General features: G+C 37.8%; 1 protein-coding gene across 1 annotated transcript in view; it reads left to right on the top strand.

Moving 5' to 3' along the window:
• Positions 1-25,368, top strand: part of IRAG2 (inositol 1,4,5-triphosphate receptor associated 2) — a 118,446-nt gene that overhangs the window by 71,223 nt on the left and 21,855 nt on the right. Inside the window, exons 18-27 of the mRNA XM_081818941.1 lie at positions 14-128; positions 574-736; positions 7,572-7,633; positions 8,935-9,015; positions 9,797-9,893; positions 11,717-11,864; positions 12,816-12,897; positions 22,832-22,878; positions 22,985-23,049; positions 23,206-23,313. Of these exons, the coding sequence (XP_081675067.1) occupies positions 14-128; positions 574-736; positions 7,572-7,633; positions 8,935-9,015; positions 9,797-9,893; positions 11,717-11,864; positions 12,816-12,897; positions 22,832-22,878; positions 22,985-23,049; positions 23,206-23,313 (968 nt within the window). The remainder of the gene's footprint in view (positions 1-13; positions 129-573; positions 737-7,571; positions 7,634-8,934; positions 9,016-9,796; positions 9,894-11,716; positions 11,865-12,815; positions 12,898-22,831; positions 22,879-22,984; positions 23,050-23,205; positions 23,314-25,368) is intronic.

The raw sequence follows: 25,368 nt of genomic DNA, 5'->3' as shown, positions 1-25,368 counted from the left end.
TTTTAAACTCCAGGCAGAAACAACGAGAAGCCCTTGAACAAGTGCAAGAAGATGCTGTCAACCAGGAAGCTGTCGTTAGGAAGAAGGTTCAAGGAACCAGCCAATGGCTGGAGGACAGAGAGGAGCAGGTAGGGTAGCCTGTGACTACTTTATATTCAAGGGGAAGTTTCCTCAGATGTCCTTGAGACCATGAAGTAAAAAACGGAGGAGGAACAGAAAAGAAAAGAAAAAAAAAACCCAAAGAGGAACTGCGAAGTTCAGTCCCTGGCGACCAGCAGTGAGCGGAGGAAGTACAGGGGAGTTGTAAAGGAGGTGGTGTCAACAGCCTCCTGATGAAAGAGGCATCTTTGCAGAAAGAAGCAACTTGACATATCAGGACTTTTACCGCTGTAGAAATAGCTCAGGCATACAAAGCCCATGCAAACACAGAATTGCAGAAGTTCGCTAGAGGCTTATCACTTCCCTGAGAAGAAAAGCACATTTTCAGTTTCGTGTGCATAATACCAGTGAGGGCTCAATTGCTTTCTTTCCTGGCCACCCTGCTAAAATCCAGTATTAACCGTACGTGTCCAGGTTGAGGATCGAGATCCGGCAGCCCACTCAGCCGGCGACAAAGCGAAGTCTTTGCTGCATGAATTAGAGGAAGCAATCTCGGAACAACTGAATCTCCAGACTGTAAATACCGAATTAGTGAACACTTGCCAGACACTTGAGCAGAAGACGAGGAAATTGAAAAGTGAGTAGCAAATATGTGTTATGTCCAATTCAGTCCACTCAGAGGTGGGACAAAAGGACTACAGCCATTTTTGTAGATGAGACAGCTGCTGTGTTAATACCCACATTTATGACAATAAAATGGTTCCAGAAGGCAGTATCGTGGGCTTCCAGAGAGGCTTGCCTGGTGTCCAAGTAGGCTGACTTAACGACTAACTTTCCCTTTCAGTGTTTTTTTTTTTTTTAATTATGAGCTGGATTTGTCCATGACTGTTATTTCTTTAAAGATTAAAGTTCTCAGTATCTGTAAAAGTAAACAAGGGGGAAAATAATCTTGTATGCATGGGGTATTTGAACTTGCAAATGGCTTACCTATTCTATCCTGATTTTATTAGCTAGCTTGTACCCATGATATGGTAGAAAAGGACCTGCCTCTCTATTTTCTTTTACACAGTAGTTTTAGGGGTGGGCAAAATACTTATGAATTCAGTGCATCAAAATATTAAATATGTGAAAATCCTTTTTAAATTTTAATGTGCTCTTTACAAATATATTTTGCTTTAAAAAAATTAGAATATTTGTCATTTTTCTGTATTACCTGAAAGTAACTGTTTACTAAGGATTTAGGTGAAATGACAATTGTTAAATGACAGATGTCAGATTATTCAGAAGCGAATTTTATCCTAGAAACATAATTTGGTAAAAACAAAGCTTATTTGACCATTTATCAGGCAATTGCTTTTGTTTGGCCAGCTTCTTGTTCTAGCTGTCCTAGATGCTCTTTGTAGACAAAATTATTGATTTGGGTAACAAATGAATTATCAACTTAAGCTAAGCTAGAGAAGGAGATTTTCAGACCTGGGTTTGTTTTGGATTTATTGTACCATTTCTACTGCTATCTGAGAATGCTGTTTAAAAGTTTAAAGGACTTGGCTAGTTCTAACGTAACAGTAATTATTCAGTATTTTATTATTATTATTTTTAAACCTTGCAGGACTTGCTAGTTTTCAATAATTTTAAGTATGATAGTGTAAGTCTTTAAATTACATAATCTATATGTTATTTTATGATTGCTCAGAGAGCATTGGAAAAGGTTCCCTTGTGATTAGAAGTGTTCATGTTGAGACATGAATAATAAGGCGTTCCAAATTTGGTTTATGGTATGTTTGTTTTAGACACTGTACTTAGAGGACTAATCTTTTGGTTCAGTTATATTTATCTTTGATTAAGTCAGCATTATACCTCATAGTTTTATAAAACTAAGAATTTATCTCCTCCCACAACTCTCCCCCTGCCCCTTTGATTTCCTTTTAGTACCTTCTTGGAAGAGTCAACTTTTGTAACTTATCCCAAAATATACATTCTTGATATAATGAACTTGCTATTGTCTTCTCACTTCATTGGTCCAAATAGTCTTAAAAATAGAAGATGAAAGCCACCCTGGGTCGCAAGCGTGTATTTTTTTTTCTTGGCTGCATAAAGTAGAGTGGATGCCTCCTTTCTGTCTTGAGTTGCTCACAACCTGCCTAGCTTTTTGAGTTCTTTTACTTGTTTGTATCTTTTGCTGCCCATAGAAGGCATACATACCAAGATTTTGCTCTGAAGACCATTTGCTTATGAGGATTTTTCTAACAATGCCCTTAAAAATCAACCTTTGCAACAAGAGGGAAATTTAGGTGGCACATACTTTTGAAATGTTCTGTGGAGCAGATTTTCCAGATAGACTGTGAATAAATGTCAGTGAGGTAGGACAGTTATCACATAAACACATCCTGGCACATTCTAGCATTATCACTGTCACCACATGCTGTTTGAATTCTGAGTCAGACGTTTGAATTCTGAGTCAGAAAACAAAAATATTCAAATCCATTTAGTTCTTCTGAAACTTTCTGGTTAGCTTAATACATTTATTAAGTGTTGAAGGCAATGGCTTTTTGTCGTGTCTGAGAATGGTTCTTTTGCAAATCGGGTGGGGATTCAGTGATTGTGTCCAATTGTTCAGGTCAATGACGGGGTTCGTAAACTGGAACTAGGAAGTTGTTTATGACATTGGATTATCCTGAACTTCATATTGAAGAGGTAATATTGTTCAAGTTTTCAGTGGCCACCAGGACTGGACTGATGTATGAGGTTCTAAGTGTACATACCAGCTTCTGTGACCCTGTGCCATTAGAACTGCTAAGTTTCTTGAATGGTTACTTACATATTTTCTTTCTTCTGCTTCTTACTTATGTATCCAAGTATCTTGTTAACAAAGGCAATACTAGGTATAAATGGATGTTTGTTTTGAAAAGGAAACAAAAAGCCTTCTTAGATCTCGGGTGTTTACCCAACATATTAGAGTGAATCTAATGAAACATAGACCACTTGATCTAATAGAGACTCTATCACCTCTTTCCTGTTCATCCTCTTCTTGCCCCCTTCTAACATGAAATCTTCATTGAGTCCCTGATTTAATCAATAACGAGGGAACTGATTACCTTTAGAAACTATAAATATTTCCTTGGCAAGAGAGCCTGAGCGGCTCCTGTATATCAGAATTCCTTATTTGAACATAGTAGCTGTATAAACTTTAGAGAAGGCTTTCACCTAGATGAACCCACTGGAAACTGTCTTCTAATTTGCTGTCCTTAGCATGGAGGGCATGGGGTAGGGGACAGATAAGAGCCTTATGGCTTTGAGGATGGATGCAAGATGAGAGCCACGTGTCTCGAGCAGTCAGTACCTAAGAGGGAAATGAGACACGCACGGGGGCTGGAGGTGATTGAGACACTTAAAGATAGGTGTTAGGTTGAGGACCAAGGGAAAAACCCAAAATCAGAGCTTGCTCAGCAGCTCTGATGGGATGGGCGCCTAAGTTTTCCCAAATGTAGGATGCAGAAATGGATGAAATAATCTAGGAGGCCATATAGCGTAATGACTAAGAGCATGGTATTTGGCCTTAAACAAACCTATGTTCTAAGTCAAAAGCGAAACTGGATAAAGTTAGGCAAATCTCTTTACCTCTCTGAGTACTCAGTATCCCCTTCCAGAAAATGCAGTAGGTAATTTATAAATAACAAATGCAAAACAATAGCTAGTGCTTGGTCATACTTGGGAGAGTCTGTTCTGCTAGATCACGTTCCTGCCGCGTGCATTACCTCGTTCACCATTAGCCAATGGGTAATGACGCGAATGTCAGACGGAAGTTGTGTCGTTTCATTCATGATTCTCCTAGGAACGGGATCTGGATGGGTAGGGATTGAACCATAACCTTCAGCGGGGAAGGAGAAAGTGTTCGGCTTGGCTGCTGACAAACAGCAGGAGCCCTTTTAGCTTTATTTTGTAAGTGTCTGCACTTGGGCCTCCTCCCCCAGAGAAGTGCCGCCCAGCCTTGCAGGGCTCTGGCTCAAGGCCAGCTGTACTCCCTCCTGCGTTCACTGCAGCAGTCCCACCGCCTGAGTTCTACTCCCATCTGCATTTTCTTAGCATCCCACCAGCACTGCGCCATTTAAATGTCACCAGCATCTCCACGCTTTTCTTACCTATTCTTATTATCCTGTGCATTTCTATTATCCTGTGGGGCAGCCTTTGGTGATTTTAAGAGGCACGTCTTGGTGATAAGTTATCTTCCGAGGCACTATATAATTGTGTGTGTTAGTGCTCTGGTTACAATGTTGCGTATACATTTTTAGTGGTCTCTTCCTAACGATGTTTATCTCATAAACTGTTATTTTTGTTCTTGTAATTTTTACGTTCTTTTTTTTATTAGTGCATAATTAACATCATGAAATGTTCAGATCTTAAGTGTATTTTTTTTTTTTTAAGATTTTATTTATTTATTTGACAGCAAAAGCAGGGGGAGCAAGAGAGGGAGAAGCAGGCTCCACACTGAGTAGGGAGCCTGACACAGAGCTTTTTCCCAGGACCCGGGATCATGACCTGGGCTGAAGGCAGTCGTTTAACCGACTGAGCCACCCAGGCATCTCCTTAAGTGTCTTATTTAACCAGTTTGCCAAATGCACATCGAAACACAGAACTGTAACCGCAGAAATTTCCCTTGTGCTACTTTCCAGTCACTGCCCCTCCCCCACCTCCACCACTATAAGGATCAACCTCTGATCTGATTTTTATCACTGATGGGTTAGTTTAGCTTCTAGAATTGAGATATAAAATATGTACTTTTGTGTTTTTGTCTTCTTTCCCTCAACATAATATTTATCTTAATATGTTGTGTTTATTCATGGTATGCCTTTTTCATGATGGAGTCGTATTTCTTTGTATGAATGGTTCCACAATTTGGTTATCTTTTCAATTATTGGACATCTAAATTATTTAGATGTTTGGGGTTGTTATGGAGCAAACTGCTATGAACATCTGTGTATGGGTTTGTGTGTAGACATATGTTTTTCCTTAACCTAGGATAAAGATCTACGAGCAGAGTTGTTAGGTCATAGTGTAGCTGTAACCATTTAAGAAACTGCCAGTTTTCCGTAGGGTCAGTAACATTTCACGCTCCCACCAGCAGTGTGTGGGAGTTCCAGTTTCTTTACAGCATCAATGCGTGGTGGTGTCAATCTTTTCCACTTTTGTCACTCTTCTGGGTATCTTGTTGTGATTTTCATTTGTTGTACTGATTGGCTATTATATATCTTCTTTGTGAAATATCTTTTGCCCACTTTCAAATTAGGACATTTGTCCTTTTGTTATTGCGTTGTAGGATTTCTTTACATATTTTGGATACAAGTCCTTTGATAGATATATGTGTTGCAAATTATTTTCTCCTGGTCTGTGGTTTTCAATGAAACTTGATTTTTCTTAATACACAGTTTTATAGAACATGAGATAACACATATATTGTGTTATAAAAATCCATGCTCCATAAATGTCAACCATCATTGATAACTAGCATTATTATCACTCTAATACTATAGTTTTAATTATCAACAGCCAATTAATTGCAGGGCCTTTGCCTGAGAGTCTCATTGCATAGTCATTTGGAAAGTTGTTTTATCCCAGCTTCCTTCAAAGGCAATGTATGCAAGACACCCGATCCCATCCTATATCACAGATGGCAGCAGCAGGGGATACAGTGACCGTTGTTTCATTTGCTTCCATGTAAAATCTAAATGTCCTAGAGACATGGCAGGTCCAACTCCAAACACATAAAAAAGAATACAAAGGTGAATGCAAATCAGGGTCATAAGGCAATGTGTTTTGCCTCATGGAACATATGGAAATAGTTGCTACACATTGCACAAAACATCTGTTGAAATAAGGTTTACGATTTAAATGTTTTGAGATGGACTGTTCCTAAAACTCAAGATTGCCTGGTGGGAAAGCAGATGGGCAATTTAAATAGTCTTATACTAACTCATTATTTCTTCTGAAACACAAGCTTATTTGGAAATCCAAAGACAGTGTTTTGGAGATACACGACCTTCACAAACATAATGTTGGCCACTTCTGAAAGGTTTGGTTGCTGTTGCTTAGATGTAGGTCGGGAGAAGGATTTATTTAATACCATTAAAAGAGAGAATTTTCTAAAATTGAATCTTTACTAGAGTTTTAAGTATTAAAGATTAAATAATTTAATTACTTAAATATGTTAGAAATTTTAAAAAGTATTTTCCTCCTAGTGGGCCTAGTAACAACTATGTCAAGCTTAGTTGTGAAATAAGGTATTTTTACAAAAAAAAATTCTTACAAAATAGAATTTTACATGGGTAATTTTTGATATAATTGAAGCTTTTCAAGAGTTTTTTCTTAGAAAAAATTTTTTTGTTCGATTATGTACTTTTCACATATATTAGTATTATTTTAATGGTTCAGAATTTCTTCAGGCTATTGAGATATAAAACTGTTGCTCCAGATTCGTATGTGTTTTGGACAACAGAGTATTTGCTGTGAATTTTCCTTGTTGTCAGTGATTAAAAAAAAAAAAAGGCAGCTATTAATATGTCAATATGTCTTCATCTAGCAGAGCTTCCTATCCTCACGTAATTTTTGTTTTAATCATCTGTGGGCTGAGAAAGCAGTCAGAGCTTGTGAGAATTATGTATAAATTCAGAGCCTATTGGATGAGTGGAAGTGTGAGGAATTCACAGGAATAAAGGTCATGACTATCAACATCTATTTTGGTTCAAAAGATTTGGGCCTATTTTCTGGTTCTTGTCTATATTTTAAAGAGTATGGATTGTCAGATAAGTAATGTGTACCTGTGTAACTCAAAGAGTTAAAAAGGTATTTTTTTTCCTCATTTCTGTTACTCCAGAGATGAGAAGTTGGAAGTTACTGGGAGGCAGATTTCAGTGAAGTAGAAAGACAAACATTTTTAATTTCATGAAAAAGTATACTGAATTGAACATTATCCTGTGAGTCTGATCCCAGCTGCATGACTAACCAGTTATCATTGAAATCCTCTGGACAAAGTGTTCTCATCATCTCAGACCTACCCATAGGATTCTGGGGTCACGGGGCTCCAATTCTAGGGGCTACCATCACCCACTCACAGCTCATGCAGAGGTTTCTGGGAGAGAAGATTTCCACATCCTAGGCAGTTGGACTGAATGACCTCTGAGGTGTATTCCTAAGTTAAGGTGGAATCATTCTGTGATTCACTTCTAGAGGACATCACTTGCATCTGTCAAGGTGAATTTTGAATGCCCAGGGGTGATCATGGGTTAGCTGCTCTAGCCTTTGTTCCGCTCTTCCATTCCCACAAGACATGAGTTGAGAACACCATTCTCAGAAGTCACTGCTTTCTCTCTCCTTTCCTCAGACCCCAAATTTAAAGCTGTTAAAAGTTTATGAAAGGAACTGAGGGAAAAGGGGGTTACAAATTGTCCTATTAAGCTGGTTATGAATTCTCTTTATAGCAACAACTGAGTCACTGAGAAAGAAGTTAATTAAAGGACGCCTCCATGGCTTGCTGTTTCAGGTAAAACAAAAACAAAAAACCCTGTGATATGTGTTTACTGTGGGGAAGAGGTCCAATCTGTATATGGATTTGAAGCTAATTTATAATAGATAATGACTTTGATCACAAAATTAACCAACTTAGAAGAAAATGCTCTAGTGGACTTTGTTCTCTTCTGCACCAAAACCATTTAGCCAAATAAGAAGGGGAAACTCACATTAGTGAATGGCTCCTAATAACATCTTTTAAAGAGGAAGCATTTTTAGAATTTACTGCATCTATTAGCAAAGGGCCAGTGTTTTAGTCTTAGGCACTTCTTTTCTGATACTCTTGAATGCGTACTGTTGGATGGGCTGGGATGGTTCCTGTCTCTTTTTTTCTCCTATTTTTTTTTTTTTTAAGATTTTATTTATTTGAGAGAGGGAGAGAGAGAGAGTGCGCACAAGCAGGGGGAGCAGCAGAGTGAGAGGGAGAAGCAGGCTCCCCGTGCAGCAGGGAGCCTGACTCAGGGCTTGATCCTTACGCTGAAGGCAGACACTTAACCAACTGAGCCACCCAGGTGCCCCTCCTATTTGAATTAAGCTTTTAACTCCTTCCTGTCTGGATATCTCAATATATCCATGGTAGAGTTCAATGTATTTCTTTCCCTTATGATACTTGGTGAATTTCTCCTTTTTGTTCATAAATGAGGAACATAAGGAACAGTAAGGTTGGCACGGGGAAAGGGACTGGAGAAGGGAAGAAAGAAGGGTGATGTCTGCATGTATCTGTTTCCAGAGCATAATGCAGGCACATCTGTTTAAGTAGAAAAAAAATTTCCATGTGGGAGATCAAGCCAGGCAGAGTGCCTAAAAAGCCCCCTACAATAAATTGAAGTGGAAAAACCTCCACATCTAAATATGCTTTAATCTTATCAGGAACACAAATACAATTTTCAATTATAATATAACTGTGATATAATATAACTGTGATTGGACTAATGCCACAATTTGATTGTTATGAAATTTTCACAGGCAACATTTTCACTACACTGACATGTCTTCAGCAACCTTCTTTGGCCCCTGCCTAAAGATTTCAATGACAAAGCCATTGTATTTCCTGTCCCTGATCTTTGAATTTCATTCCTAGAACAAGTAAGGGGGAAAATGCAATAAAAGCTTTACAATTACAAACCTGTTCCCTTAAGTAGAATACTTGACAGAATTGGCCAATACTACTCTCCTCAGGTAGCATCATATCTTCTCTTAAATGGAATATGTTTTGTATCTTTGACTCTGTCGTCATTCTGCCTTTGAACATACTCCACCATTTTCTCATGACAGAGCTGTTTAGATGAGGAATTTCCTCACTGTGATCCCTTGTCCGGCACAGATGGAATTCAACAACCATTTCAAGATCAACTGGTGAGTTTAAGCTTTTGAAACAATTTAAGTGCCAGTTGTGAATCACAACTATGTCAAAAGAGAAAGTGAAGTCCAGGATGTATCAGTAGTCTTAGTACTTTAAGCCAGACCACTTTTGAGAGATTATTAGATGAAACAATGGATACCTACTCTCTTTTTTTTAACTTTTTTTTCTTTTGAGAGAGAGAGCGTGCAAGCAGGGGATGGGGGGAGGGGGGTTGGTCAGAGTGAGAGAGAGAATCCTAAGCAGACTCTATGCCCAACACAGGGCTCGATTTCATGACTCTGAGATCATGACCAGAGCTCAAATCAAGAGTTGGACGCGTAACCGACTGAGCCACCCAGGCGTCCCTACCTAGTCTTTTTCTTTGTCACACACATGCATACAATGCTGGTAGACCCTACGATATGGCAATACGTTAAATTATTTGACTGTGGTATCCTGAAGAAGTATTGTATAACTAAGCTTGCCTCTCATCCGTACCTTTTTCCTCAAGGCTTTTGTTTATATGACAGTGTCGATTATTGGGAATTGATATAATTCTGTTAAATTATTGAACTGTGATTTTTAATGAGAATTACACTTTACCCATAGGGTATAGCTTTTGATCAAAAGGTTGAAAGCTTTATTACTTTATTACTTGGAATCATTTATTTTCTTCTTGACCTCTTCTTGATACCAGTGATATTCTTTCTACCTTTGGAAATGAAGAGAATAGATGATGAAATATGTTATGTTACACCCCTTTAGATAGCTAATACTATTTAATTTTCTGTTCAGAAGCAGTGTTGCCATAAACGTTATAGTGGGCAAGAAGCAAGAATATATCAGACGCTCCTGACCTTCAAACATACATGCTGGTATACACCTCTGCTGGGTAAGCATGGATAGCCCCCTCTTACACCCTATCAGGCATGGCTGAGGGTAAGGTTCTTTTTGAAAGGGAAAATAATTAATCACAATTATATTTATACAGGAAAAGTTGTTGAATATTTGGATATTTCTCCCTGAATTCTGTCAGTCAACTGATGTTTGAACACCTACTCCATGCAAAACCCCATATTATGTATAATAGAAAATAAATCCTAAAATAGCTCACAGATTATCAGGGAGGTTAGAATGGGCTCAGAGAAGTCCGAGCAAGCTCCATAGAAGAAATGAGAGTTGAACCAGGCCTTGAAAGTGGGTTGCATTTGGAATAGCAAAAAGCACGGAAAAAGTATTTTAACTGGGGAGGACCCAAAAAAAAAAAAAAAAAAAAAAAGCTGGACAAGTCATTTTGGAAACAAGAAGAGTTTGGTTGTGATACAGTAGAATATAAGTTTGGAGCAGGTTGTGGGTCAAATGGTGGGCTATTACTCAGTGCCAGGCTAAGGAGAATGAGCTTTCTCTTAGGAAGAAATGCTCATGGTAGTGACATGTCTCATCACAACCAAGATGTGGTTGAAAGCAAAAGTTAATGGCTGGTTCTGAAACGACAAAAGACATGGGATGGTTATCAAAATAAAGTTAAGAAGAAATAAATAGCAAGTAAACTGATCTGTGGATCATTTCAACTAGAGAAGGGAAAACTACTACCACTGCTCACTGAATGGCCGTTTTGTATCAAACAACAGCTTAGGGCTTTATAGAGACGATGTTACTCACGCTCACCCAGTAGTAGTAACACAACCACAACCGACAGGGGCAGCAGACGCCTGCTATATGCCAAGTGCGGCTCTCTGCTCTTCGCATCACTCCTACCTCATTTAATCCTCACCACATCCCTGCCAGGTAGAGGCTAATGTAATTTCCATTTTCAAGACAAGGAAGAGAAGGAAACGGAGCAATATGGAGTTAGTAATTTGCCTAAGGTCGTGTGTCACTTCATATGTAAGTAAGCCGAGGCTCCGCGTGGTTTAGTTATGCGTCCAAGAGCACACAACTAGTGTGTGGCAGAGCCAGGACCTGAACTAAAAATTTCTGATTGACTCCAATGCCTTTGTTTTCTTCTGTTAAACTCTGCTGCTTCCTATACTCAGAAAAACACATAGCAAGATGGCTTCCTCCAAAGCACACGATCCGTTACCCTATTTCCTTTGTCTCTTTAACGGGTCCCCATCACAGTGTCTAACCCTCTTCCCTTCAGGGTTTGGTAAAGCTGTTTCTGTCAAGGGCCAGACAGTAAATCCTTCAGCTTCTGCAGGCTGTATGGTTTCTGCAGCAATTACTCGGTATCACGCAAGTGGCCAAGTATTGAATGAATGGGTATGTCTTTGTTACCGTAAAGCTTTATTTACAAAAACAAGCAGCTGGATGTATTTTATCCTCTGCCTGCAGATTGTTGACCCCTCTAGTTGTTTTTAGGCAAGGATTCTCTGCCCCCTCCCCACTCTGCTTAAAAAAAAAAAAAAATGGCATTTTTGCTTTCATAGGGTTAATAGAATTGAACTGACTTCTGCTTTTTCAGAAATGGTCCAACCTCTCAAAAGAGAAAAAATTTATATATGTATAATATATATTTTTATATATAATAAATAATATATAATTATATAATATATATTATATATGAGAAAAATATATATAAGAATTTTTATATATTATATATTTATTATATAATATATATTTATTATATATATGAATAAATATAAATAAATATCTATTTATTATATAGTTTAAACCAGAAATAAATTTCTGGTTTTATTCTTTTCTGTTCTGCAGATGCCTTGCATCTAGAGAGTCTCACAGCAATTCCAAGCCTGGAATTGACATTTTCCTCAGGTGTAGCCAAACGAATCCAGGTTTCACGTGAAAGGCCCAACTATGGAGAAGTAGAGGATGGTGCTTTGGATGTGACTAGAAGATGCAAGTAAGTTAAAACAGCAAAATATACTTACCCTGTTCTTCATGGGTGGCCTATTCTTAGTGCCTGAACTTCTAATCAGTTAGACTTTTGTATCCTGAGACCATAAGGTCTTTATGATGGAACTTCTGACTTTCTGAAAATTGGCAATTTTAAAACAAAGATACCTCTATAGTTTTCTTTTCTTTTTTTTTTTTTTGATTTTATTTATTTCACAGAGAAAGACAGAGAGGGAACACAAACAGGAGGAGTGGGAGAGGGAGAAGCAGACTCCCCGCCAAGCAGAGAGCCCAATGTGGGGCTCGATCCCAGGACCCTGGGATCATGACCCGAGCAGAAGGCAGATGCTTAACAACTGAGCCACCCAGGCACCCCTCCTCTATAGTTTTCTTGAAGTGACTTTTCTTGTTCTTTGAATTCCCTAATGTCCATTCTAAAATGTAAAAGACAAATTAGGCTACCTGAATGTTTCCCAACTTTTAGGAATATACTATATACTGCTAAGTTAACTTATTCAGAGAGGTTTTGATCATATTTTATTCCTTCTTCCTCAAGATTAATGAGCCTCTGCAAATCCCTGTCCCCACACCCACCCTCTCCTGAAGTTCATCTGTGCTCACCTTTCTGAGTACACAGACTGACCTTCCTTAGGAAAAGTTTCAAAATATCAGTGGAGTTTGCGAGCACTATCCACCCCAGTGAAATTCCCTTTCCGTATCAAGGGCGAGGAAGCAAGATTTTGAATGGCAAATTCTTTATTTTCATTTTTGGCTAGATTCTCTGTGGTTTGCGACCTCTCTCTGGTGGAGGTTGGAGCTCTCTTTCCTTATGTCTTACTAAAACCATGAACTTAATTAGAAATTTGGTTAAGCTGGGATAGGGAAGGGAAACTTTTGGTATCTGCTGAAATTCTCGGTCTTTCTCTCTGTAGTAGGGAACTTTGCTTTCTATTGTCAGATGCCCAGGCCCTAAAGTTGGCCCCCACCCAGGAACAGATCTTTCAGGTTGCATCAGGATGAATGATGACCTAAGGATGGAGGTGAGCATTTGACTATATTTCAACTTTATTTTAGTACTACTGTATCCTAGTCCTCTTCCATGGGTATATACATATTTTGAAGTATTATGAGCACTCTTATAGCAAGTATGAATCTTTCACCACAAAACACAGATGCGTGAGAAATGTCAACCTTTGATGGCAGGAAATTAAAATCCAGTCATTTGGGGGCTTTCTACCCCTTCTGTAGTATAAGCTCAAGGGTAGATAGCCAAAAGGAGATTTTGGTGAAGTATAATGAACATTTTGTTAAAGAGGCAGACTGGTTTGGGACTTAAACTTCACTATTGACTCTAAGAAATCTCAGGTCTCATTGTCTCTCTGAGAATTGAAGCCAAGCCTAGATAACCTTTGACGTGCTGGTACTTTGTAAAAAGTTACAAAGCAGAGCAATGCCCAGAGAGTGTTCTTTGCTACAGTTAGGTGCTAATGAGACTTCTCTACCTAAAAAAAAAAAAAAAAAAAAAGAGTAACACTGAATAACATTTCATTTAGACAAACTCCCCAGGTTATGGAGTATGTATGAAGTGCCTCCCTCAGTCTACAACCAGAGCCTGAGCTCCATAATTTTCTCAATCATTCTTCCTTTTTCTTTCATTGCTTAATTGAGATATAGTTCATATATTAAACAATTGATTCAATTAAATGCTTTTAAATAAATTCACAGAATTGTACAACCATCATCAAAATTGGTTTTAAAACATTTTGATCATCCTAAAAAGAAACCTCATGCCCATCAACACTCTGTCCCTACTCCCCTCACCCCCAAACCCTCAGTCCTAGGCAATCACTAATCTTCTGTCTCTTACACATTTGCCTAGTCTGGATATCTCATATAAGTGGAATAATACAATATGTAACCTCTTGTGACTGGCTTCTTTCACTTAGTATAGTGTTTTCATGGCTCACCCAAGTTGTAGCGTGTTATCCCCATACTTCATTCCTTTTTATGACTGAATAGTATTCCAGTGTATGAATATATCACATTCTGTGTATCCACTCATCAGTTGTTGGGCACTTGGGTTGTTTCCATTTTTTGGCTATGTGAATGTTGTTACTATGAATGTTAGTGTATAAGTTTTTGTATACACATATGAGTATTCTTTGGGGTATACACCTAGGAGTGGAATTGCTACATCATATGGTAACTCTAACATTTTGAGGACCTGCAAAACAGATTTTCAAAGTGATTACCCCATCTTACATTCCCACAAGTAATGTATGAGGATTCCAATTTCTCTACATCCTTGTCAACATTTGTCTGGGGTTTTTTATTATTATTATTATTATTATTATTGCCATCTTAGCAGGTGTGAAGTAATTTTGATGGTTTGGGTATGTATTTCCCTAATGACAAATGATGTTGAACATCTTTTTGTGTACTTGTTGGCCACTTGTACATCTTCCCTGGAGCTTTATCTACCCAGCTCTTTACCCATTTTAAAAAATGTGGTTCTTTTTACCACTGAGTTATATGAATTACTCTTATTATTCCTCTTAAGTGTGTGTATCTGACATTTTTCTGTTCCTTAATACCCATCCTATTGAGTAGCTAAGAAAAGGAAAGAAAAAGGAAATGAATCTATTTTGCTATTACTTAGCAGTTCTTGTAAAGTTCAATAAAGGAAGTTGGACTTGGAAGTTTACAGGATGTTTGGTTATTAGTAATTTCCCTTTTATCTGACACTGATTTCACCAACAAGGGGGAAGAAACAAATATCAGTTGTGTACCAGGTACTTTATAGGAAAGCATTACCACAAACCACGTTATTAATCTTCTCTACGACTTTGAGTAGTAGGTATTGTCTGCTCTTGCAGATGAGACAACTGAAGTTCAGAGAGGTTAAATAACTTATCCAAGATCACTCAATTGGTAACTAACAAACATGGGATTCAAATTCAGGTTTGTCTAACTTCAAAGGATAAGCCTTTCTCACAGCCCCTCTTAGAACACCGATTGTAGACCTTTCAATCATAATAAATACTCATAATTACCTTGAAAATAGTTTTTTGGCTAAGAATGTGCTATCTAAAAGGATCTCCTAATGCACTATCATTAGGATATGTGATAGATTTTGTCTATGGTCTTGACACCATTGAGAAACAGGAGCTAACAGGCCATAATAGAAACTCCTATCAAACATCCCTGGGGAAATGGACACGCTCCCTGAAGGTTATCATGCTGTCTTCTGCACCATTTCTTCTAGAGTCCCCAGGAACAAGTCTGTCGGCTGCACTTGGTGGCTGATATCACCACTTCTCACCATTCCCTTTCCAGGTTTCTGTTCCACTGAAGAATCTCTTCAGCCTGTTCACTGAATGATTCACTCTTTCATGCCTATTCCTTGAGTAGAACCTCACTTCCTACCCCTCAGACTCCCCACACCCATCTCTAAACAAATAGAAAATTCTCCTTAGGGGCGCCTGGGTGGCTCAGTCATTAAGTGTCTGCCTTTGGCTCAGGTCATGTTCCCAGGGTCCTGGGATCAAGCCCTGCATCGGGCTCCCTGCTCAGCGGGAGGCCTGCTTCTCCCTCTTCCAGTCCCCCTGCTTGAGTTCCCTCTCTCACTGTCTCTCTCTGTCAAATAAATAAATAAAATCTTTAAAAAAAAAAAAAAAGAAAGAAAATTCTCCTTAGAAAGCCATTTTCTAAGCATTCTCATTAACAAGTGCAGGAAATTGGAATAAAATATGAGATAAAAATTACAAAAAACATAATCTGTGTTTACTCCAGTGACCCATAAATTATAGTGTTTTCTTAAGTCTTTGGCTTCAAACTGTAGGGTTTTTGTCATCCTTGAGCGCCTTCATAACAAGCAACTTGATTTGGTCTTCAAGGCCCTCTCTAATCTGGTCACAAATCTACTTTTCCAGCCTTTCCCATTGCCGTATGGTTGTCCCTGCATGTCAGTGAAACTGAGTAGCACTTATCATTGGAATATATCCCCAAAGACTGCTTATACTGTTCTCTCTGCCCAGAACACCATGCACTTCCCCATTTCTCAAGTTCTATTTGTTGAGGCCCATTTCAAAACCAGCTCTTCCATAAAACCTTTCTTGTGGTAGCAAGAAATGTTTACAGTCAAGCATCTCCTGTCCTTCTAGACTAGAGGTAGAAATCAGAATAATTAGAAGTTGAGAGATGAGGTTTTTCCCTGTTTCTACCTCTGTGTAACTGTAGAAAAGTCATGTCTTTCAGGCCTGTTTCCTCATTTCTCAACTGTCCCACTCAGGAAAAAATGAGTACACTCCCTTCTTTTAGACCCCAGTAACTCTTTGTCCTCCTTGTTGTTACCTGTATGCTCTGACTGCATTGTAATTCTTTGTTTTCTTATATTTATTTCTGTAGTAGATCAGAAGCTTGGTGGAGAGTGCCTCTGTCTGACCATTCATGAATATGCATCTAGCACTCTGCGTAAATTTGGTGCATGGTAGCTGCCCATTAATACTCATTAAATGCCTATTTACTTATTCTTGTACTCCCTACAGGGCCTATTTAAAACATCAAGACTGAGCACTCAGTGAAATTGTTGAGTTGACAACCTTGCTCTATTGCTTTCTGCCTCTTTTCTTTGGACTGGTATTCCTGAGAACTTGGGATTTATTTTTTATTCATCTCCCATATTCATTGAAGAAGCTGCATTCTAGCATTTTTTTTTTAGAAAGCACAGGGTGAGGTAAAAGTGAACATCTGTATTCTTAGGATCTTTTTGAGTGAGCAAAGGACTCTAATAAGATTATTGTCTCAAGAAGAACATCTCATAATAAAATAATTTGGGGCCCAGTTCAGGACATTCTTGAGGAAAACAGTTCCTTTATTGACCTGGAAAATTCATTTATTTGGAATATTGTAGTGTAGAGAGAAAAGAAGAATATAAATTATTTCCAACCCTTGTCTTTTAGAGATTCAGACTGAGATATTTATGGAAGAAATGTTTATGATATCTGGGATTTACATCAAAACAATGAAGGGGTGTTTTTAGTGGGTGACAGAATAGATTGGCCACAGGTTGGTAATAGCTGAATCTGCAGAATGGGTACACAAAGGTTACTTACTCTATTCTGTTACTTTTGTATTTATTTAAAAATCTTTCCAATAATGACTTAGAATTTTTATTTATTTATTTTTTAAAGATTTTATTTATTTTTGACAGAGAGAGACACAGCGAGAGAGGGAACACAAGCAGAGGGAGTGGGAGAGGGAGAAGCACACTTCCCGCTGAGCAGGGAGCCTGATGCAGGGCTAGAACCTAGTACCCTGGGATCATGACCTGAGCCGAAGGCAGACGCTTAACGACTGAGCCACCCAGGCACCCCGTGACTTAGAATTTTTAGCCACATAGCATAGACTTTGGAATCAAGCAGGCCTGGATTAAACCTGGCTCTGTTACTTGCTAGCGGTGTAAACTTGGACAAGCCTAACTTCTCTGACTTTGCCTGTGTCCCCCCTTGAAACAGATACAACTTTTCAGGGTTCTTTTGAGGTTTCAAATACACAATACATACATGTATGCATATACATATCTGCATATCTGCAATAGCTAAGTTCTAGCCTAATCAATCCATGAAAACAAACCAAGTTGGTCCTATTTAGAGAAAAGACAAATCTTAATTCTGTTTCACCACTTGCTGCTGAATAAGAACAACTTTCATCTCCATGCGGTCCCTTCTCAACATTTCCAAGCATCTCTAGGGGCATACACTGCTATCTCCTAATGTCCTTCAGGCCCCACCAACTAGTGGGTCCCAGGAAAGGACACCTAACCTCCCCAGAGATTGTGGGGAAAAGAAGCTGGTTTCACCACTCATATCTTTGCAGTCCTCTTTGTTCATGATCCCTACTGCCCACAGGCCCTCCATGCTGACCTCCTTGGAGCTCTGTGTCTGATCACCTAGTGATCTTCTCTCCCTGGCTGGTAGAGAGAGGACTCTCCATTCTTGTCTCAGGACTTTAGAGTGAGGTCTTACTGTGGTGTTGGGTGGACTGCTTGTGATGGGATTGTTAAAATTATCCTCTCAGTTAGTTTCAAGGCACATAAATAATCCAGAAGGCTGGGAGGCACAGTAGTCCTAAGTAGCAGCCTCCCGCTGCCTCCACTATTGAGGCTCCCTTCAGGAGCTCGGCCTGACAGTCTGTTTAGCCCGACTTCCTCAACTCTTCCTCACTCTTGGCAGTTTCTCTCCAGGGCCCAGCTATCTCTCCTGACAATCTGTCTTCTTCTCCTTAGTCACTTCTCCCACCATGGAGTCTGAACAGCAGCCCAAGTGCCAAACTGGACATGTGCTTACATGCCTGGGTGTATCCCCAAATACTCCAAGAATTAAGGAGCTTCGTGAAAATTCTACGTCCATGAAACTGATTCTTCTCTCTACCTATTTCAGTCTCAGATCGGACCCCACCAAGACACTTTATAGTGTGTATGCAAAGTTCCTGATTCCTAGTAAACACTCCAAAAATAGCAGCTGTGACTGTCCCCCAGAATCAGAATGATCAGCAGTGTGAAGCTCAGAAGATACCTTGTTATGAGCATTATGTAGTGTGTAGACTTGTCAAATCACTATCTTTTATACCTGAAACCAATATAACATTGCATGTCAACTACACATCAATTAAAAAAGAAAGGGTGGGGGTGCCTTGGTGGCTCAGTTGGTTGGGTGTCCAACTCTTGACCTTAGTTCAGGTCTTGATCTCAGGGTGGTGAGTTCAAGCCCCATGTTGGGCTCCACGTGGGCATGGTGCCTACTTAAAAAAAGAAGAAGAAGAAAGATACCTTGTTACAGTCAGAAGATACGAAAATGAATTTCTCTGTTTTTACTTTGGCTGTTGAAAAAAAAAATTAAGTGTATTGCCATCCCTTTGAGCTGTCCTTCATGTTATTACATGTTTTTGTCTAAGATACACTGTCACTAAGAGGAGGTGGTTTATGAGGCAAAGGACAGAATCAATTTTGAAATATCTCAAAGATTTTCTGGCCATTGTCTGTCCTGTTCTCTCAGGCTGTGTGTGGTGCAGCATTAATAACCTTGGAGAATAAATAACATTGCCAGTTGCAAAATTGGGACATGTAGAAGTTGACTGATAACTGCACTACAGATGAACCTCAGAGTGGTGGGTGTGTCCTGTAGATCTGAGGGTGTGGTGTCCTTTTAGTTACAAATTAAAAAAAAAAAACTTGTGAGGAAATTTACTTTTGTTTAGGTTACAGTAGTTGTGATCTTTAGGCATTCAATTTTACATTCTTTCTCTTTTTAGAACATGGAAACCGGCACTGAGTCAAGGGCATTTTTTTTTTTTTTAAAGTTAGAATGAAATAAGACCATATGGGCTTTTTTCAGTTTTTTTCCCTCAGAAAATCCTGTTAATTTATTTGAGTAGCACCAATCATCTACAATAGATCTATTAGCAAAAATTACATTGGTAACGTGATTGTAGCATAGTGGAAGGGTTTCTGCTCATAAAATCTACAGATGAAGAAACAGTTCATCTAAAAGAGCAAAAATAACGTGACCCTGGGAAATTATCTAAGCCAATAATTACACTTACTAATATCTTAAGAACTATATCTTATTATTCTTTAACTTTTTCTACCTAAATATTGAAATAATACTGGTGTGCACGTGTGTATGTGCGTGCGTGCATGCACACACGCATGTGGGGCCTGTGTTTGCTGACCCAGCCCATGCGAGAATATGTCTCATTTTGTTCCATGAGTACCTTGGCGACCCCACCCTACAGCAGATGCTGTCAAAAGCAAATGGGCTGGACCACAGATTTTCATGTAAATGTTATGCAGGTTGATATTTGAGTGGCTTGGACAGGAAGAATACTCTTCCTGCTCTGTGCTCTCGACATGTGTTAGACTCATTGACTTGAGCCAATCTTCTACATGTAAGTAAGTCTGTCATCTGAACTCTCTTTTTCTTGCTCTTAGTCAATTTCTTAAATTTGCTTGGTTTTAAAATATAGCCAGCAGGTTATCTTTTTCATGATCTGCCCAGGTCTTTATAGTTGTGTGGGGGTTAGGCTTTCTTATGGGTCTAGGATGCTGGTTTGAATAGTGGGGACTTTTGATGCTGGGGGAAAAAAGAACACAATTGTGGAAAATTTTTGCTGAGTTATCTCCCACCCCCACTCCATCTGCACAGACACCCTGAGGAGTTATATTTACAATTTCATTAACTATAGTTCTAAATTTGAAAAAAGAAAACTTCTTTTGTCTAGCTATACTTGTAAGAAGGGAAAAATGCTGTTAGGTCAAATTTATGAAAATCTGGGATTGAGATATGTTGTATATTGGGGTGTTTTCTGATCAGTGGGATTTATAGAGACTAATGAATTGGAAGTAATATCCAATTGCTTACCTCGCAACTATTCCAGAACAATATAGCAATGTATGACTACTAAATATATGACATTTCTCCAAAATTACAGAATTATTACTTATTTAATCCATAAATATTTTATATTTATCAAAAAGCTTCTCACTAAAATGTTTCATATATAAGGTATTGAACAGAAGGGCTTATACAGAACATTACAGCAAATGAGACTAATTTGTAATATCATGGAGGTAAACTATATTTCTGCTGTATTATTTTGACTTTAAATGAGACTTTTTAAAAAAAAGTCTTTTTCAGACAAAATTAGCTCTTTAGTTAGTGCAATATTACTATTATATATGTATTAATTATAGTACAGTAGTAAGTGTCATTTCAAGCCATATATAATCAAAATTTTATATGTTATGGGGTATTAAGTGGGCCTGATTTTTAAATTATTATTATTTTTTTTAAAGATTTTATTTATTTATTTGAGAGAGAGAATGAGAAAGAGAGAGAGAGAGCACATGAGAGGGGGGAGGGTCAGAGGGAGAAGCAGACTCCCTGCTGAGCAGGGAGCCCGATGCGGGACTCGATCCTAGGACTCCAGGATCATGACCTGAGCTGAAGGCAGTCGCTTAACCAACTGAGCCACCCAGGCGCCCTGATTTTTAAATTATTATTAAGGAATGAATCCTTGTTGACTTTTATGAAGTATGATACTTGATGAAACTGAAGGATATTTAATATTTTCCTTTTTTATAGCTTCATTTCTTACATATATATTGGAATATAGTTAAATAAACATATAATAATTACTAATACATTCTATTAAATCTTTTAATGATAGGGCTATCATCATTTACCTGTAAGTTATAAGTTACAATTTCTCTTCAAAATGTAATTCAAATATTACCCTACTCTGTTTTGTGCATATTACTTTCCTCTGTGGAATGCTGCCTATAATTTTTTATTTGTTTTTTTATTTGTCTTCCTGACTGGCCTACAAACTCCTCTGGGACAAGGACTGTAGTTTTGTGTGTCTTCAGCTTCTGTCACTGCTCCTGGGACAAAGTGGGCCTTTGATGAAAGCTGTTCAATAAAATCAAGCTGATGTCATGACGGGCTTCAAGCACACATGGTCTGACCCAAAGGCATTTAAAGCAGAGACAAAATAAAACAGAGAAGATTGCCTAACATTGATATGTAGGAAGATTAGGTATAAATTCTTGCTTTGCAAGTTTGTGAATTCTTCTAAACATTTGAGATGAACATTTTAAACGTTTATGTTTAAATCATCTACCAGTGTGTAAGACAGTAATTGGGAAGTCTGTGCCTCACCAACAGCCTGGGTTAGGGTATCTCAGAGACAGTTCTGTTTATAGTGGAGAGGACACTGTATTTAGTTCGAACTGGGTTTGAAGGCTGACACCACTATTCAGAATACTCCCGGGATATTAGTTTATTCACTGGCTTTACTTTCTTTACCTGAAATAAGTAAATATTTTCTTGTTAAAACCCACTTCCTAAGGTTGTTGGGAGAATTAAATGGGATGATATATAAAAGGGCTTCTGTACATTTTAAGTGCTGTCATTATATTGCATAACTATGTATTCTGCAAACTGTTACTAAACCCATACCTTTCTATGACAAAAGTCAATATTGTCTGGGGTAGATTCTAAATACTGTTTGTGATCTACAATGTCCCTCCATTGAAACCTTTTGTTAGGCCGTGGCTGTTAATATGTTTTCTCCTTGATTATAGAACACGTAAATGTCTTCATCTTTTCATTGTTTGTGCAGGTTTTTGATATGTTCAATTGGCTTCAATTTTCAATATTAAATTTAATTCCTACGTAAACCAAATAATAATGAAAATATATGTATTAGAAAAACATATTATTAAAGAGTAACCCATGTTCCCGCTGTATTATTTGAGAGTAAGTGAGCTAATCAACCCTAATGTCCTAAAGTTCCCCCTAAATTAGGAACTCCTGATCAAGATTAAGAAGTTCAAATAAAACTTTCAAACACTTGCCCTGGCAGGCTGGGACCACAGTTTTGTTAAGCTCTGTTTGAGCACCAAGTAATAGGTGCTGACGTAGATATAATCCCTCAGATCTTTGAGAATGGGATTAAGTTTAAAAGGTATTATTTGTCTAGCTAGAAAATTGAAAAGCATTTTTAAATCACCAGGTCAAAAGTTTTAGGTTGAATAATATTTCCATAAATAGAAATGTTGTGTTATGCCCACATAGAATGTTCTGTTTAAAGACAACTTGACTTAAGTTCATGAAATAAACTCTATCTGCCCTTTAAGTTTAGAATTTGTTTTGCCCAAGAATTTATTAGGTATTCTTCAAATATTGGACTTGTAAGTATATTTAAAATTGGTTTTTTTTTGCAAGTACAACTTGGAGAAAGTATGTTTGTCAATCTGCCCTATAGAATCCCAGTCCCATATCCTCTCTAAAAGAGCAAAGTAAATATGGGTTCATTTAAAATTGTGTGAAAATGTTTGCTTAAAACAACCTCTCTGGAATGGAAAATGTCAAATTGTTGAACTTGTTTTTCCTTTTTTTTTTTTTTCTTTAGGAGAATGGTGTTGACTGCTTGTATTCTGAGAGCCTGCCACAGTCCAGGTTTGTTTGTTTGTTTGTGTATATGAATTTGAATGTATATTTGGTTAATTTTTAAGGAACTCTTTGGACCTGACACTCCAAAATATTTCCTCTACTCTCTTGACAGGGAATGTTCCACACTATCATCTCCTGGACACACTTCATCCACAGAGAGTACTGTAACTTCAAGTGGTGAGTGAACTTGGAAAATATATAAAAATAGAGGATTAGTATTATAACTATAAGCTTGGTTTCTGTGGCCTGCTGAGGTGAGTGCAAATGAAAAGAACATAGGCAAATAATTTTTTTTGCATAGTGTTCATGCTGTTAGTTTCTTCCTGTTGATAGATTCTGGGTCAGAAATTTTGAATATGGCTTCTGGTGACCCGGACTGTAAATCACTCTGTGAGAAAGAGGGAGATACAAGATCAGCTTCTGCTATGATAAAGATCACAGGTAAGCTATTGAAGTATTCAAATATAGTTTCCATTCCAAAGCAGTAAGCAAACCTGTAAGCTACTGGAGCAACTGTCCTCATAGTTCAGTAATATTATTTTATTAAAAAAAGCTTGAAGATATAGTCTGGGGAAAAGAAGTCCAAGAGGTAATCATGGCCTTCATATATGATAATGTTGCCATTTTTTCCCCCAGTTCTATGGAAAGAACAAAAATTACAATATATTTTAATAGGACTTAAATATTTCCTAATGGCAAAGATTGACTGGATACAACTGGGTCTCAACTGTGGCATAGATGTAGAATCACCTGCTTGGGAAATTCTCAGAATCTTGGGGTGCCTGGGTGTCTCAGTGGGTTAAGTGTCCGGCTCTTGATTTTGTCTCAGGAAATGATCTCAGGGTTGTGAGATCAAGCCCTGCATCAGGTTCCGCCCTAAGCATGGAGCCTGCTTAAGATTTTCTCTCTCCTTTCCTCCACTCCCTCCGCCTTTCTGCCCTTCCGCTTGTGCCCATGCTCATGCTTTCTCTTAAAAAAAATAATTCTCAGAATCCTAATTAGAATCTGTTTGTTTAAAAGGATGGACCAATTCGTGATGGTCCAATCAGGAGGCAAAAGAATTAACAGATAATATGTTACATCTTTTTTTTGCTACTTGAGTCTGAAAACAAGGTAGTTATTCTCAACCATTCCCAGTGAGACATCACTACAGCTGACACTCACGGGAAGCACATAGGCTCCCGTTCCCACCAAAAAAAAAAAAAAATCAGTCAAGGAAAATTCATTCTATTGTTTAAACTGAACAGTTAAGTTGAGATATAGATGCTAAACTAAAGGAGTTGTAAAATTGTAGAAATGGAATCCATTCTTTATTTTAACGGAAGAATATCTTCATACTTTACCTCAGTCTGAATAAGAGAAATTTTAATTAGAACTACACCAAGATATCATTTTTCACCAGTCATGTAGACAAAGATGCAAAATTTTGATTACACTCTGTTGGTTAGCTTGTAGGAGAAAAAAAGAAATCTCATACGTTTCTGTAGGGAATGTAAATTATTATAATTAATATGGAGGGGAATTTGCCAATATTCACCAAAATGTTAAATATACATATCCTGTGATAAAACAATTTAGCTTCTGGGAATTTATCCTATAGATCTTAGTACTCACATGACTTGTAGAAGTTTCTTTACTACAGTATTTTCTATAATAACAAAATATTGAAGACAAGTTAATTATAAAAAGAAGCCTAGATAATATATATTGGCATCTCCATGTAATGGAATACTAATATACATCCATAAAATGTATATAAGGAAACTTTCTTAGAAGGATATCAAAGCATTATTGTCTCTTAAAAAAACCCAAATACAAAACATTATGTATTGCATATAAAATTCTGTGGGAGAATAAAAAGGATAGGAAGAACTTTTTATGTATGCATAATATATCTCTGAAAGGCTAGACAAAAATTAAATAACATCGTCTGTGGGGAGGAAAAGTAAATTTCTTATAGGCATGTATGGGAGGGAAAATTTCTACCAAAAAATATTTTACACTTTAAAATTTATGGACCATATGAATCTATTATCTGTCTTAAAAGTTAACAAAAAAATTAAAATTTTCATTGGGAAAAGACATTTTATCTCTGAAGAAAGTGGTTACCATTTTGTTCTTATTTCCATATACATTTTAAAAACATAATACATACTTTATTTTTTTCTTAAAAAGAAACAAAACCTATTTATAGCTGCTGACCTTTGTGCCTGCACTGAACTAAATTCAAGACAATGGACCATGTAAAGAGGAAAATCATTATCAAGTACATTTTGGTACAAATAAAGTACACAAAAATAAAGGGAAATTACCAAGAGGAATGGCATAAATTAAAAGTACTTTTGTTTCGCCCCGCATCGGGCTCCCTGATCGGCGGGAAGCCTGCTTCTCCCTCTCCCACTCCCCCTGCTTGTGTTCCCTCTCTCGCTGTGTCTCTCTCTGTCAAATAAATAAATAAAATCTTTAAAAAAAAAAGTACTTTTGTTTCTTAGTTTG

Source organism: Leptonychotes weddellii, chromosome 5 (genome assembly GCF_054177405.1).
Source record: "Leptonychotes weddellii isolate Sample4059 chromosome 5, ASM5417740v2, whole genome shotgun sequence".
Lineage (NCBI taxonomy): Eukaryota > Metazoa > Chordata > Mammalia > Carnivora > Phocidae > Leptonychotes > Leptonychotes weddellii.
Note: the sequence above shows the minus strand (reverse complement) of the source record. Positions and strands in the feature narration are given on the sequence as shown.